The sequence below is a fragment of the Nerophis ophidion genome, linkage group LG26 (assembly GCF_033978795.1).
Source record: "Nerophis ophidion isolate RoL-2023_Sa linkage group LG26, RoL_Noph_v1.0, whole genome shotgun sequence".
NCBI lineage: Eukaryota > Metazoa > Chordata > Actinopteri > Syngnathiformes > Syngnathidae > Nerophis > Nerophis ophidion.
Window position 1 is genome coordinate 6,956,419 of NC_084636.1, and position 15,847 is coordinate 6,972,265.

The following is a 15,847-nucleotide window of genomic DNA, read 5'->3' on the forward strand; positions in this document are numbered from 1 at the left end:
CACGCATTCACAGGGAGGACATGCAAACTCCACACAGAAAGATCCCGAGCCTGGATTTGAACCCAGGACTGCAGGACTGAGGCAGACGCACTAACCCCTCGGCCACCGTTGTTTATATATATATATATATATGAAATAAATACTTGAATTTCAGTGTTCATTTTTTTACACATATACACACACATAACACTCATCTACTCATTGTTGAGTTAAGGGTTGAAGTGTCCATTTTTGTTCTATTCTCTGTCTATTCTACATTCCATTCTATTCTATGTACAGTAGATGGCAGTATTGTCCTGTTTAAGAGTGTCACAAGTTCACAACATTGCTGTTTAGGCAGACGAACTGCTTTAAAAAAACGTGACTGCTGTTGTTGTGTGTTATTACCGGGCTGGGAGGACTTTAATGAAACTGCCTAACAATAAACCCACACAAGAAACCAAGAACTCGTCCTCGATCATTCTACAGTTATAACGTCATTGGGCAGACTCGCTCTTTATATTGTGGGAAAGACTGTCGACACGTCACTCAGGTCGCATGGTGCTGGAGGGGGCGTGGCCTCCAGCGCATCCTGAATTTCGGGAGAAAATTTGTCCCGGGAGGTTTTCGGGACAGGCGCTGAATTTCGGGAGTCTCCCGGAAAATCCGGGAGGGTTGGCAAGTGTGGTGACGACGCTGATTCCCGACTCTGGTAAAACTGTTTTTGTACTTGCTAGCTTCCGCGCTACGCTTCGTGTTTTCTAGCTCCCATGCTAGCTCTTTGTTATGCTTTTTTATGCCTAGTGCAAGTTTACTGTTTATAGTCTGTTCTTTAGTTAAATAAATCATTATTTCCTACCTTACGCTGTGTCCGAGCCCGACTGCATCATGAGAGAATGCACCCGCATCACCACGATGCCAGCCAAACGTCACAATATAATACATTGATTGATTGATTGATTGATAGGTCGCGCTGAGTGGTTGACTGCTTGTTTCCCCACCAAGGGCTTAAGCCGGTGCCGAGTCAGCTAACGGACGTGACGTCATGCGCGGCAAAAAAAATTGTGTGATTTCACGTGAACCGGTATGCGGTTGTACAGACGGACTTGGGTCGGTATCTATAAAAGTTATTCAGTAATCGAGACCATGAAGAGAATGATGAAGTTTTGATTAAAAAAAAGACAGTTTTGAGGTGCCGGAAGGACCCGGGTGACGTGCGAAGGAGGGGCGAGGCCGGGGGGAAGGGGAAAAAAAAAAAAGCTTCTCAGGCCGACTTCTACGTATTGTGTCTTTATTAAACGCTAGGAAGGTTAAACACAGACAATTTAATGATGGTTACCATGGCGACATGCAAACGCCATCACTACGGACAGGAAGTAGGAAAGTTGGGCGCTGTACAAATCCCGGGTGACTTCAGAACTGACACAGAGACCAGGAATGAAAAAACGGAAAAATAGTCGATTGGCGAGGACGGTACGACGCTGGGGTTTTTTTTTTCAGCGAGGCGTAAACACGGAGAGTTACTGTGGGGCATAAAAGTATTTAGTCAGCCACAGATTGTGCAAGTTCTCCCACTTAAAATGATGACAGAGGTCTGTAATTTTCATCATAGGTACACTTCAACTGTGAGAGACAGAATGTGAAAAAAAAAAATCAAGGAGTTCACATTAAAGAATTTATTTGTAAATTATGGTGGAAAATAAGTATTTGGTCAACCATTCAAAGCTCTCACTGATGGAAGGAGGTTTTGGCTCAAAATCTCACGATACATGGCCCCATTCATTCTTTCCTTAACACGGATCAATCGTCCTGTCCCCTTAGCAGAAAAACAGCCCCAAAGCATGATGTTTCCACCCCCATGCTTCACAGTAGGTATGGTGTTCTTGGGATGCAACTCAGTATTCTTCTTCCTCCAAACACGACGAGTTGAGTTTATACCAAAAAGTTGTATTTTGGTTCCATCTGACCACATGACATTCTCCCAATCCTCTGCTGTATCATCCATGTATCCATTTTGGTATAAACTCAACTTGTCGTGTTTGGAGGAAGAAGAATACTGAGTTGCATCCCAAGAACACCACACCTACTGTGAAGCATGGGGGTTTTCTACCAATTTTGGTCAAAAGCCCCTCACGTGATGACAGGACACCATGTTTGCTACCAACTTTGAAAACGATTGTTCAAAAGTCCCTTTAAGTGACAACAGGGCGCCATGTTTTCTACCAATTTTGACATTATTTGGCCATACTCTCTCTATAAACGGCTTTGGACTACAGCAGAGTCGTGTATAGAGAGTATGGACATCTCGGTTTCAGAGTTGGTAGCAAACATGGCGCCCTGTTGCTACAAGAGTGGCTTTTGACTAATCACAAAGAGTATGGCCATAGAATCTATTAAAGGCCTACTGAAAGCCACTACTACCCACCACACAGTCTGATAGTTTATATATCAATGATGAAATATTAACATTGCAACACATGCCAGTATGGCCTTTTTAGTTTACTAAATTGCAATTTTAAATTTCCCGGGAGTTTCGTCTTGAAAACGTCGTGTAATGATGACGTGTACGCAAGACGTCACGGGTTTTAAGGAAGTATGAGCGCGTATTGAGCTTGAGAGTTGAGTTTATACCAAAAAGTTCTATTTTGGTTTCATCTGACCACATGACATTCTCCCAATCCTCTGCTGTATCATCCATGTATCCATTTTGGTATAAACTCAACTCGTCTTGTTTGGAGGAAGAAGAATACTGAGTATCATCCCAAGAACACCACACCTACTGTGAAGCATGGGGGTGGAAACATCATGCTTTGGGGCTGTTTTTCTGCTAAGGGGACAGGACGATTGATCCGTGTTAAGGAAAGAATGAATGGGGCCATGTATCGTGAGATTTTGAGCCAAACCCTCCTTCCATCAGTGAGAGCTTTGAATGGTTGACCAAATACTTATTTTCCAGCATAATTTACAAATAAATTCTTTAAAATTCCTACAATGTGAATTCCTGGATTTTTTTTCACATTCTGTCTCTCACAGTTGAAGAGTACCTATGATGAAAATTACAGACCTCTGTCATCATTTTAAGTGGGAGAACTTGCACAATCGGTGGCTGACTAAATACTTTTTTGCCCCACTGTACGTCCAAAAAGGCGGTGGGGGTCTGTGGACTCACCTGCTGGGGTCACATGACCAAGGTTTTCCTCGGGGACGTTTGCACGTGAGGTGTTCATACAAGTGTCAGGGGGAGAGGGCCGGGTGGGGTGCGACTTCTAGGATGAGGAAGAGGCGACCTCGGCCGCCCTCGTCCCCCTCCGGGTGTACTCCACCTCCTCCTTGTTGGGGTGGGAGGAGTTATCCGACTTGCTGCGGCTGAACTCCGCCCCGACGTAGCTGGCGGCGGCGCGGATGCGGGCGGAGCCGCAGAGCAGCGTCTCCAGGAAGGCGCGGCGCATCTCGTTGCTGGTCAGCGTGTAGATGAGCGGGTTGGTGGCAGAGTTGAGGACGGCGAGCGCCAGGAACCACTCGGCCTTGTAGAGGATGGAGCAGTGGAGTGTGTGGCAGGCGGCGTCCAGCAGCAGCAGGACGAAGAGCGGCGCCCAGCAGGCGATGAAGCAGCTCAGCACCACCATGACGGTCCGCAGCAGCGCCATGGACTTCTCCGAGCTCCTGCCGCCGTTGGGCGCCTTGCGGAAGACCAGCTGGCGGCTGCGGGCGCGCACCAGCGCGTAGATGCGGGCGTAGAGCGCCACGATGGCCATGAGGATGACGCTGAAGACGGTGGTGCAGAAGAGGATGTAGGTCTTGTGGTAGAGCGGCAGCACGGTGGAGCAGTGGCCCAGCTGGCCGATGCAGTTCCAGCCCATCAGCGGCAGGCCGCCCAGGAGCGCCGCCACCATCCACACGGCGCTGATGAGCGGGAAGACGCGGCTGGCGCTGCCGCTGTTGTGCAGCTTCATCTTCAGCATGGTCAGGTGGCGCTCCACGGCGATGGCCAGCAGGCTGAAGACGGACGCCGCCAGCGCCACGAACATGGAGCCCTCGCGCAGGAACCACTGCGTGGGCGTCAGCTTGTAGGTGTTGGCGCCCGACAGCAGGATGTTGGCCGTGTAGACCACGCCCGCCAGCAGGTCGGACAGCGCCAGGTTCCCGATGAAGTAGAACATGGGCTTGTGGAACTTCTTGGTCCTCCAGATGGTGGCCAGGACCAGGAGGTTCTCCAGCACGATCAGGCAGCAGACCACGATGAAGACCACCGAGTCGGCCTTCAGGCCCGAGCCCCCGTCCGACTTGCGGAACTTTCCCGTGTAGTTGTAGTGCCTGGCGATGAGGTCGGAGTGGGCGGGGTCAGCCATGGCCCAGGCTGACAACTCTGACGGCGCGAGCTCGCCTTCAGTGCGTCATGGCGCTCGCCTGCCAGCGGGAGGTGCGGCGGGACACCGCGACATCCTGTGGAAGCATCCGACACACTTAGAAGTGAAACTAACATCCGACACACTTAGAAGTGAAACTGACATCCGACACACTTAGAAGTGAAACTAACATCCGACACACTTAGAAGTGAAACTAACATCCGACACACTTAGAAGTGAAACTGACATCCGACACACTTAGAAGTGAAACTAACATCCGACACACTTAGAAGTGAAACTAACATCCGACACACTTAGAAGTGAAACTAACATCTGACACACTTAGAAGTGAAACTAACGTCCGACACACTTAGAAGTGAAACTGACATCCGACACACTTAGAAGTGAAACTAACATCCGACACACTTAGAAGTGAAACTAACATCCGACACACTTAGAAGTGAAACTAACATCCGACACACTTACAAGTGAGACAAACGTGCGACACACTTAGAAGTGAAACTAACATCCGACACACTTAGAAGTGAAACTAACATTGGACACACTTAGAAGTGAAACTGACATCCGACACACTTAGAAGTGAAACAAACATCCGACACACTTAGAAGTGAAACTAACATCCGACACACTTACAAGTGAGACAAACGTGCGACACACTTAGAAGTGAAACTAACATCCGACACACTTAGAAGTGAAAATAACGTCCGACACACTTAGAAGTGAAAAAAAACATCCGACACACTTAGAAGTGAAACTAACGTCTGACACACTTAAGTAGTGAGACAAACGTGTGACACACTTAGAAGTGAAATTAACGTCCGACACACTTAGAAGTGAAACTGACATCCGACACACTTAGAAGTGAAACTAACATCCGACACACTTAGAAGTGAAACTTACATCCGACACACTTAGAAGTGAAACAAACATCCGACACACTTAGAAGTGAAACAAACATCCGACACACTTAGAAGTGAAACACACACCCGACACACTTACAACTGAAATTAACATCCGACACACTTACAAGTGAGACAAACGTGCGACACCCTTAGAAGTGAAATTAACATCCGACACACTTACAAGTGAAACTGACATCCGACACACTTAGAAGTGAAACTAACATCCGACACACTTAGAAGTGAAACTTACATCCGACACACTTAGAAGTGAAACAAACATCCGACACACTTAGAAGTGAAACAAACATCCGACACACTTAGAAGTGAAACACACACCCGACACACTTACAACTGAAATTAACATCCGACACACTTACAAGTGAGACAAACGTGCGACACCCTTAGAAGTGAAATTAACATCCGACACACTTACAAGTGAGACAAACGTCCGACACACTTAGAAGTGAAAATAGCATCCAACACACTTAGAAGTGAAACTAACGTCCGACACACTTAGAAGTGAAACTAACATCCGACACACTTAGAAGTGAAAAAAACATCCGACACACTTAGAAGTGAAACTAACATCTGACACACTTAGAAGTGAGACAAACGTGCGACACACTTAGAAGTGAAACTAACATCCGACACACTTAGAAGTTAAACTAACGTCCGACACACTTAGAAGTGAAACTAACATCCGACACACTTACAATTGAGACAAACGTGCGACACACTTAAAAGTGAAACTAACATCTGACACACTTAGAAGTGAAACTAACATCCGACACACTTAGAAGTGAAACTAACGTCCGACACACTTACAATTGAGACGAACGTGCGACACACTTAAAAGTGAAACTAACATCTGACACACTTAGAAGTGAAACTAACATCCGACACACTTAGAAGTGAAACTAACATCCGACACACTTACAAGTGAGACAAACGTGCGGCACACTTAGAAGTGAAACTAACATCCGACACACTTAGAAGTGAAACTGACATCCGACACACTTAGAAGTGAAACTAACATCCGACACACTTAGAAGTGAAACTAACATCCGACACACTTACAAGTGAGACAAGCGTGCGACACACTTAGAAGTGAAACTAACATCCGACACACTTAGAAGTGAAACTAACATCCGACACACTTAGAAGTGAAACTAACATCCGACACATTTAGAAGTGAAACTAACACTGGACACACTTAGAAGTGAAACTAACATGTGACACACTTAAAAGTGAAACTAACATCCGACACACTTAGAAGTGAAACTAACATCCGACACATTTAGAAGTGAAACTAACATTGGACACACTTAGAAGTGAAACTAACATTTGACACACTTAAAAGTGAAACTAACATCCGACACACTTAGAAGTGAAACTAACATCCGACACACTTAGAAGTGAAACTTACATCTGACACACTTAAAAGTGAAACTAAAGTCCGGCACACTTAGAAGTGAAAATAACATCCGACACACTTAGAAGTGAAACTAACATCCGACACACTTAGAAGTGAAACTAACATCCGACACACTTAAAAGTGAAACTAACATTTGACACACTTAAAAGTGAAACTAACATCCGGCACACTTAGAAGTTAAACTAACATCCGACACACTTAGAAGTGAAACTAACATTGGACACACTTAGAAGTGAAACCAACATTTGACACACTTAAAAGTGAAACTAACATCCGACACACTTAGAAGTGAAACTAAAATCCGACACATTTAGAAGTGAAACTAACATTGGACACACTTAGAAGTGAAACTAACATTTGACACACTTAAAAGTGAAACTAACATCCGACACACTTAGAAGTGAAACTAACACCCGACACACTTAGAAGTGAAACTAACATCTGACACACTTAAAAGTGAAACTAAAGTCCGGCACACTTAGAAGTGAAAATAACATCCGACACACTTAGAAGTGAAACTAACGTCCGACACACTTAGAAGTGAAACTAACATCCGACACACTTAGAAGTGAAACTGACGTACAACACACTTAGAAGTGAAACTAACATCCGACACATTTAGAAGTGAAACCAACATTGGACACACTTAGAAGTGAAACTAACATTTGACACACTTAAAAGTGAAACTAACATCCGACACACTTAGAAGTGAAACTAACATCCGACACACTTAAAAGTGAAACTAAAGTCTGGCACACTTAGAAGTGAAACTAACGTCCGACACACTTAGAAGTGAAACTAACATCCGGCACACTTAGAAGTGAAACTAACATCCGACACACTTAGAAGTGAAACTAACATCCGACACACTTAGAAGTGAAACTAACATCCGACACACTTAGAAGTGAAACTAACATCCGACACACTTAGAAGTGAAACTAACATTGGACACACTTGGAAGTGAATGAAACATCCGATACACTTAGAAGTGAAACTAACATCTTTTATGCACTCTTCTATGTAATTTTGTGCGCACACTTTTATGCACTCTTCTACGTACTCTTTTATGCACACTTTCTATGCACTCTTCTATACAAACGTTTATGCACTCTTCTACCCACACTTGTATGCAAATGTTTTGCACTCTTCTACGCACACTTTTATTCACTCTTCTACACACTCTCCACACACATTTTATGCACTCTTCTACACATTATTATACGCACTCTCCACTCACACTTGTATGCACTCGAATACACACACTTTTATGCACTCTTCTTACACACTTTTATGCACTCTTCTATGCACTCTTTTACGCACACTTTTATGCACTCTTCCGCACACACTTTCATGTACTCTTCTACCTAACCTTTTATGCACTCTTCTACGCACACTTGTATGCACTCTTCTACGCACACTTTTATGCACTCTTCTTCGCACACTTTTATGCACTCTTCTTACACACTTTTACGCACTCTTCTATGCACATTTTTATGCACTCTTGTACTTAGTCTTCTAAGCACACTTTTAAGCACTTCTATACACATTATTCCACGCACTCTCCACTCACACTTGTATGCACTCTTCTACGCACACTTTTATGCACTCTTCTTTGCACACTTTTATGCACTCTTCTTACACACTTTTACGCACTCTTCTATGCACATTTTTATGCAATCTTCTACTTAGTCTTCTAAGCACACTTTTAAGCACTTCTATACACATTATTCTACGCACTCTCCACTCACACTTGTATGCACTCTTCTACGCACACTTTCATGCACCCTTCTTACACACGTTTATGCACTCTTCTGCACTCTCCTACGCAGTCTTATAGGCCCAGTTTTATGCACTCTTCTACACATTATTCTACGCACTCTCCACTCAAACTTGTATGCAGTCTTCCATGCACACTTTTATGCACTCTTCTCACACACTTTTATGCACTCTTCTATGCACTCTTCTGAACACACTTTCATGTACTCTTCTACATAACCTTTTATGCACTCTTCTACGCACACTTGTATGCACTCTTCTACGCACACTTGTATGCACTCTTCTACGCACACTTTTATGCACTCTTCTTCGCACACTTTTATGCACTCTTCTTACACACTTTTACGCACTCTTCTATGCAAATGTTTATGCACTCTTCTACTTAGTCTTCTAATCACACTTTTAAGCACTTCTCCACACATTATTCTACGCACTCTCCACTCACACTTGTATGCACTCTTCTACGCACACTTTTATGCACTCTTCTTACACATGTTTATGCACTCTTCTACGCAGTCTTATAGGCCCACTTTTATGCACTCTTGTACACATTATTCTACCCACTCTCCACTCACACTTGTATGCAGTCTTCTACGCACACTTTTATGCACTGTTCTTCGCACACCTTTATGCACTCTTCTTAAACACTTGTATGCACACTTTTATGCACTTTTTACGCAGTCTTATAAACATAGTTTTATGCACTCTTCTACGCACAGTTTTATGCACTCTTCTGCGCACAGTTTTATGCACTCTTCTTCGCACACTTTTATGCACTCTTCTTAAAGACTTTTATGCACACATTTATGCACTCTTTTACGCACTTATATTCATTCTTCTATGCGCACTTTTATGCCCTCTTCTTACACACTTTTATGCACTATTCTATGCACATGTTTATGTACTCTCCTACGCAATCTTACAGGCCCACTTTTATGCACTCTTCTACACATTATTCTATGCACTCTACACTCACACTTGTATGCAGTCTTCTACACACACTTTTATGCACTCTTCTTTGCACACCTTTATGCAGTATTCTTAAAAACTTTCATATACACTTTTATGCACTTTTCTACGCAGTCTTATAAACACAGTTCTACCCACTCTTCTACACATTATTCTACGCACTCTCCACTCACATTTTAATGGACTCTTCTACGCAGTTTTATGCACTCTTCTGCGCACAGTTTTATGCACTATTCTTTGCACACTTTTATGCACTCTTCTTAAACACTTTTATGCACTCTTGTACGCACACTTTTATTCATTCTTCTATGCGCACTTTTATGCACTCTTCTTACACACTTTTACGCACTCTTCTACGGACATGTTTATTATGCACTCTCCTACACAGTCTTATAGGCACACTTTTATCCACTCTTCTACACATTATTCTACGCACTCTCCACTCACACTTGTATGCAGTCTTCTACGCACACTTTTATGCACTCTTCTTCGCACACCTTTATGCACTCTTCTTAAACACTTTTATGCACTTTTATGCACTTTTCTATGCAGTCTTATAAACACAGTTTTATGCACTCTTCTACACATTATTCTATGCACTCTCCACTCAAATTTTTATGCACACTTCTATGCAGTTTTATGCACTCTTCTGCGCACACTTTTATGCACTCTTCTTTGCACACTTTTATGCTCTCTTCTTAAACACTTTTATGCACTCTTTTACGCACACTTTTATTCATTCTTCTATGCGCACTTTTATGCACTCTTACACACTTTTATGCATTCTTCTACGCACACTTTTACGCAGTCTTCTAAGCACAATTCTATGCACTCTTCTACGTACTATTTTATGTACTTTTCTACAAAATCTTCTACACAATCTTCTACGCACTCTTCTACACATTATTCTACGCACTCTCCACTCACACTTGTATGCAGTCTTCTACGCACACTTTTATGCACTCTTCTTCGCACACCTTTATGCACTCTTCTTAAACACTTTTATGCACACTTTTATGCACTTTTCTATGCAGTCTTATAAACACAGTTTTATGCACTCTTCTACACATTATTCTATGCACTCTCCACTCAAATTTTTATGCACAGTTTTATGCACTCTTCTGCGCACACTTTTATGCACTCTTCTTCGCACACTTTTATGCTCTCTTCTTAAACACTTTTATGCACTCTTTTACGCACACTTTTATTCATTCTTCTATGCGCACTTTTATGCACTCTTACACACTTTTATGCATTCTTCTACGCACACTTTTACGCAGTCTTCTAAGCACAATTCTATGCACTCTTCTACGTACTATTTTATGTACTTTTCTACAAAATCTTCTATACAATCTTCTACGCACTCTTCTACACACTTCTCATTATAAATACCACCTGCAGTGAATTGTGCGCAGAAGAGTCCCTCCCACAACGGTTCATAAATGGCCACGCTAATTAGCTCATGAATATGCAAATGAGCGGACAGATCACACCCACTGTGACAAGATCCATTTCGCAGGGTTGAGTAAAGACATTATTATCAATACAAGAAAATAACAATTAGATTACAGCGACTGAGAACTGTCGCTGAGAGGAATGTTGACGTTTTAGCCTCCAGTTGGTCAAGTCCAAGTCCAGAATGTAATTATGTGTGTGTTCATGGTGTCAAGTAGTGCAAAGCAGACGTTGTGTTGCAGAACATACAGTAAGTGGTCATCGTAAGCAATAATGAGATGATTGGCACAATAAATATGTTTTTTGTCAAGTCCTTCATGTTATGGAGTTATTTGAGTGGTGATAATAATAAATCTATCTTATATATGCTGCGGTAGATCCAAACATTTGCAATTATAAACTCTAAAAGTCCTGCAACTTGTTGGTCTTAAGTATTAAAATAATACTGTTTGTTATCTGGCCATACACAAAGCCACACACATTTTTATTGTTCAATAACCATTATGAAAATAAATAATATTTCAATCACCCACTAAAACAATTAATACATGTTTATTATTCAGTTAAAAATTACGAAAATCCATCAATCAAATAAATCAAAGTTTATTTCTACAGTCCTTAATCACAAGTGTCTCAAAGGGCTGCAAAAGCCACAATATTTCAAAATTAATACATTTTTGTTATTCATTTAAAAATTATGAAAATAAACAATACTACAATCACCCACCATACTTTAACTAATACAATTAATATTTGTGTTTATTCAGTTAAAAATGATGAAAACAAACCATTTTTCAACCACCCACCAAACTATAACTAATAAAACCTTGAACACGTTTTTATTATTTAATTAAAAATTATGAAACAAATGCAATCACCCACCATATATAACTAATAAAAAATTTAGTACAGCTTTATTATTTAATTAGAAATTATGCAAATAGTTAATATTGCAATCACCCTTCATACTTTAACTAATACAATTAATATATGTTTTAATTCAGTTAAAAATGACGAAAATAAACAATATTTCAACCACCCACCAAGTTGTACATAGTAAAACCTTCAACACGTTTTTATTATTTAATTAAAAATTATGAAAAAAATGTAATCACCCACCATATATAACTAATAAAACATTTAATGCAGCTTTATTATTTAATTAGAAATTATGCAAATAATTGATATTGCAATCAGCCCTCATAATTTAACAAATACAATTTATATATGTTTTTATTCAGTTAAAAATGATGAAAATAAACAATATTTCAACCACCCACCATACTATAACTAATAAAACCTTTATCACATTTCATATATTTAATAAAAAATTTGGGAAAAGAATGCAATCACCCACCATATATAACCAATAAAACATTTAATACAGCTTTATTATTCAATTAAAAAATATGAAAATAAATGATGTTGCAACCACCCCTCATACTTTAACTAATACAATTAATATATGTTTTTATTCAGTTAAAAATTATGAAAATGAACACTATTTCAATTACCCACCATACTATAACTAATAAAAACATTAACACATTTTTATTATTTAATTAAAAATTATGAATGAAAATACAATCACCCACCATATATAACTAATAAAACATTTAATGCAGCTTTATTATTTAATTAGAAATTATGCAAATAAATGACATTGCAATCACCCACCATATTATAACTAATAAAACCTTGAACACGTTTTTATTATTTAATTAAAAATTTTGAAAAAAATGCAATCACCCACCATATATAACTAATAAAACATTTAATACAGATTTATTATTCAATTAAAAAATATGAAAATAAATGATATTGCAACCACCCCTCGTACTTTAACTAATACAATTAGCATATTTTTTTATTCAGTTAAAAATTATAATAATAAACAATATTTCAACCACCCACCATACTATACCTAATAAAACCTTTAACACGTTTTTATTATTAAATAAAAAATATGAAAAAAATGCAATCACCCACCTTATATATATATTTTTTTTTCTTTATTCAGTTAAACAAACAATATTTCAACCACCCACCATACTATACCTAATAAATAAAATATAACAATAATATTTTTGTATTTAATAATAAAAAAACGTGTTAACACCTTTAACACGTTTTTATTATTTAATTTAAAAAAATTAACAAAAAGAATGCAATCACCCACCAAATATAACTAATAAAACATTTAATACAGTTTTATTATTCAATAAGAAATTACGAAAATAAATGATATTGCAATCAGCCCTCATACTTTAACTAATATAACTACATGCTTATTGTGTGATATTTGACTCTGAAAATAATTTAATTTAATTAATGCTTCTATATCGTGAACTAAAAGTTTTGTTGTGTAATTTAGACTTAGACTTCTTTTTTATTGTCATTCAAATCTGAACTTTACAGCACAGACAAGAAGGAAATTTCGTTACATAAACTCATGGTAGTGCTGGATTTAAAAAAAGCAATAAAGTGCATATATAAATAAATAAATATATATAAATAATGTATAAATATATATATATAATAAATATATATATAAATAAATATATATATAAATAAATAATCTAATACTTTTACAATGCATATGTATTTTCGATGTGAATATAAACCCTATTTTGCGTGACATCTCCAGGAATACGCATTTTTCTCCCACGATGATTTTTTTTGTTCTTAAATAGCAAAGTTTACGGCGAAAATTACGCAACTTTTTTCTTGTTTTGTTTCCAGAGGCCCCTGAACTTGAACTCTAATTATGTCGAGGATTAATTGTGTGGCATCAAACTCATTTTAAGTAATCATTCAAAGCTGATAAAAAAATATTGTTTTATCGCCAAATAAGAAGTAAATACTTTAAAGAGGACAGAATTCGAGTCATTTTAAATGTATTGTTCATTTAAGACGAGTATAAAATGTCGCAAAAGAGCCGTGGGTCGAGCAAAAAAGGACGCAAAAGTGCACGAGTTCCACGTGAAATGTTGCTGTGGAAAAAGATTTAGGTGTGGAAAAAAAGAGAAAGTTGTTTTTGTTTTACCTTGGAGTCCGCAGAGAAACAACACGCAGCCTTCCACCGCTTCACCAGCACGCGCACGTCGATGCGCGCACGCGGCCGAGCAGCCGCGCGGCGCGCACACGCTCTGGCGAGGAGGAGGAGGAGAAGATGAAGATGTTTCATCAGTTAAAAAACTTCATTCTTCTTTTTCCACACTTTATTTGACATGAAAAACAACTTTATGTTGTTCCAAAAACATGAAAAAAGAAAAAAAAAAAGTGTTGTGCACCTGCACCGCCCTGCGGGCCACGACCTCTGACCTCGGACTGTGCGCTAACCACCGAGCTATGTGCTAAGAGTCGTGCTAAGCTAGGCCGCTGTGGGCCATGTGACCTGCATGCTCTGTTTGCTGCTGACACTGACAAGAGGGGGGGGGGGCATTGTGGCCAACAAAGGGGTCTTTCCTCCGGGGTCCACATAGCGGAGCGTCACCGTGGCAACGAGCGGAGGGAACAGCAGAACCAGGTTAAGGTTTATCAAAATAAAAGCACAGTCGTTAAGGGCTTGTCCTGGTGTTATGCTTCTTTTTGTACTTTTAAACTATTAATACAAAATAACAAATAAAAATTTTTACGGAGCTAAATTATTTAGCTACAGTAAATTACAGGCTTAAATTATGGAGCTAAATTATGCCGCTAAATGATGAAGCAAAATTACGGAGCTAAACTACAGAGCTAATTACAGGGCTAAATTAACGGAGCTAAATTATGGAGCTAAATCACGGAGCTAAATTAAATAGTTAAATCATAGACCTAAATTGTGGAGCTAAATTACTAAGGTAAATTATGTAGCCACATTACAGATATAAATTATGGAGCTAAATTATGTAGACACATTACTAAGATAAATTATGTAGTTAAATTATGTAGCTTGATTACGGATATAAATTATGGAGCTAAATCACGGAGCTAAATTAAATAGTGAAATTATAGACCTAAATTGTGGAGCTAAATTACGGAGCTAAATTATGTATCTTAATCCATCCATCCATCATCTTCCGCTTATCCGAGGTCGGGTCGCGGGGGCAACAGCCTAAGCAGGGAAACCCAGACTTCCCTCTCCCCAGCCACTTCGTCTAGCTCTTCCCGGGGGATCCCGAGGCGTTCCCAGGCCAGCCGGGAGACATAGTCTTCCCAACGTGTCCTGGGTCTTCCCCGTGGCCTCCTACCGGTTGGACGTGCCCTAAACACCTCCCTAGGGAGGCGTTCGGGTGGCATCCTGACCAGATGCCCGAACCACCTCATCTGGCTCCTCTCGATGTGAAGGAGCAGCAGTTTTACTTTGAGTTCCTCCCGGATGACATAGCTTCTCACCCTACCTCTAAGGGAGAGCCCCGCCACACGGCGGAGGAAACACATTTCGGCCGCTTGTACCCGTGATCTTATCCTTTCGGTCATGACCCAAAGCTCATGACCATAGGTGAGGATGGGAACGTAGATCGACCGGTAAATTGAGAGCTTTGCCTTCCGGCTCAGCTCCTTCTTCACCACAACGGATCGGTACAACGTCCGCATTACTGAAGACGCCGCACCGATCCGCCTGTCGATCTCACGATCCACTCTTCCCTCACTCGTGAACAAGACTCCTAGGTACTCCTCCCCAACCCGGAGATGGCATTCCACCCTTTTCCGGGCGAGAACCATGGACTCGGACTTGGAGGTGCTGATTCTCTGCGAACCGATCCAGCAAAAGCTGAAGATCCCGGTCAGATGAAGCCATCAGGACCACATCGTCTGCAAAAAGCAGAGACCTAATCCTGCGGGTACCAAACCGGAACCCGTCATCGCTTTGACTGCGCCTAGAAATTCTGTCCATAAAAGTTATGAACAGAATCGGTGACAAAGGACAGCCTTGGCGGAGTCCAACCCTCACTGGAAATGTGTTCGACTTACTGCCGGCA

The 15,847-nt window shown here is 40.5% G+C and overlaps 1 protein-coding gene across 2 annotated transcripts in view; it reads right to left on the minus strand.

The window, feature by feature from the left end:
* The window catches only part of s1pr1 (sphingosine-1-phosphate receptor 1), a 28,194-nt gene extending 14,109 nt beyond the window's left edge, over nt 1-14,085 (minus strand). Inside the window, exons 1-2 of one of the 2 annotated variants that reach the window (XR_009804420.1) lie at nt 13,930-14,085; nt 3,149-4,422 (exon numbers count right to left, since the gene is read on the minus strand). Coding sequence is in view for 1 of the 2 variants with exons in the window: in XM_061888256.1 (XP_061744240.1) it covers nt 3,246-4,328 (1,083 nt within the window). In the remaining variant the exon portion in view is untranslated. Of the gene's footprint in view, nt 1-1,075; nt 4,423-13,929 lie in introns of those variants that run through there. The other variant, XM_061888256.1, reaches the window with a different exon arrangement.
* Nucleotides 14,086-15,847: the final 1,762 nt, after the last annotated feature.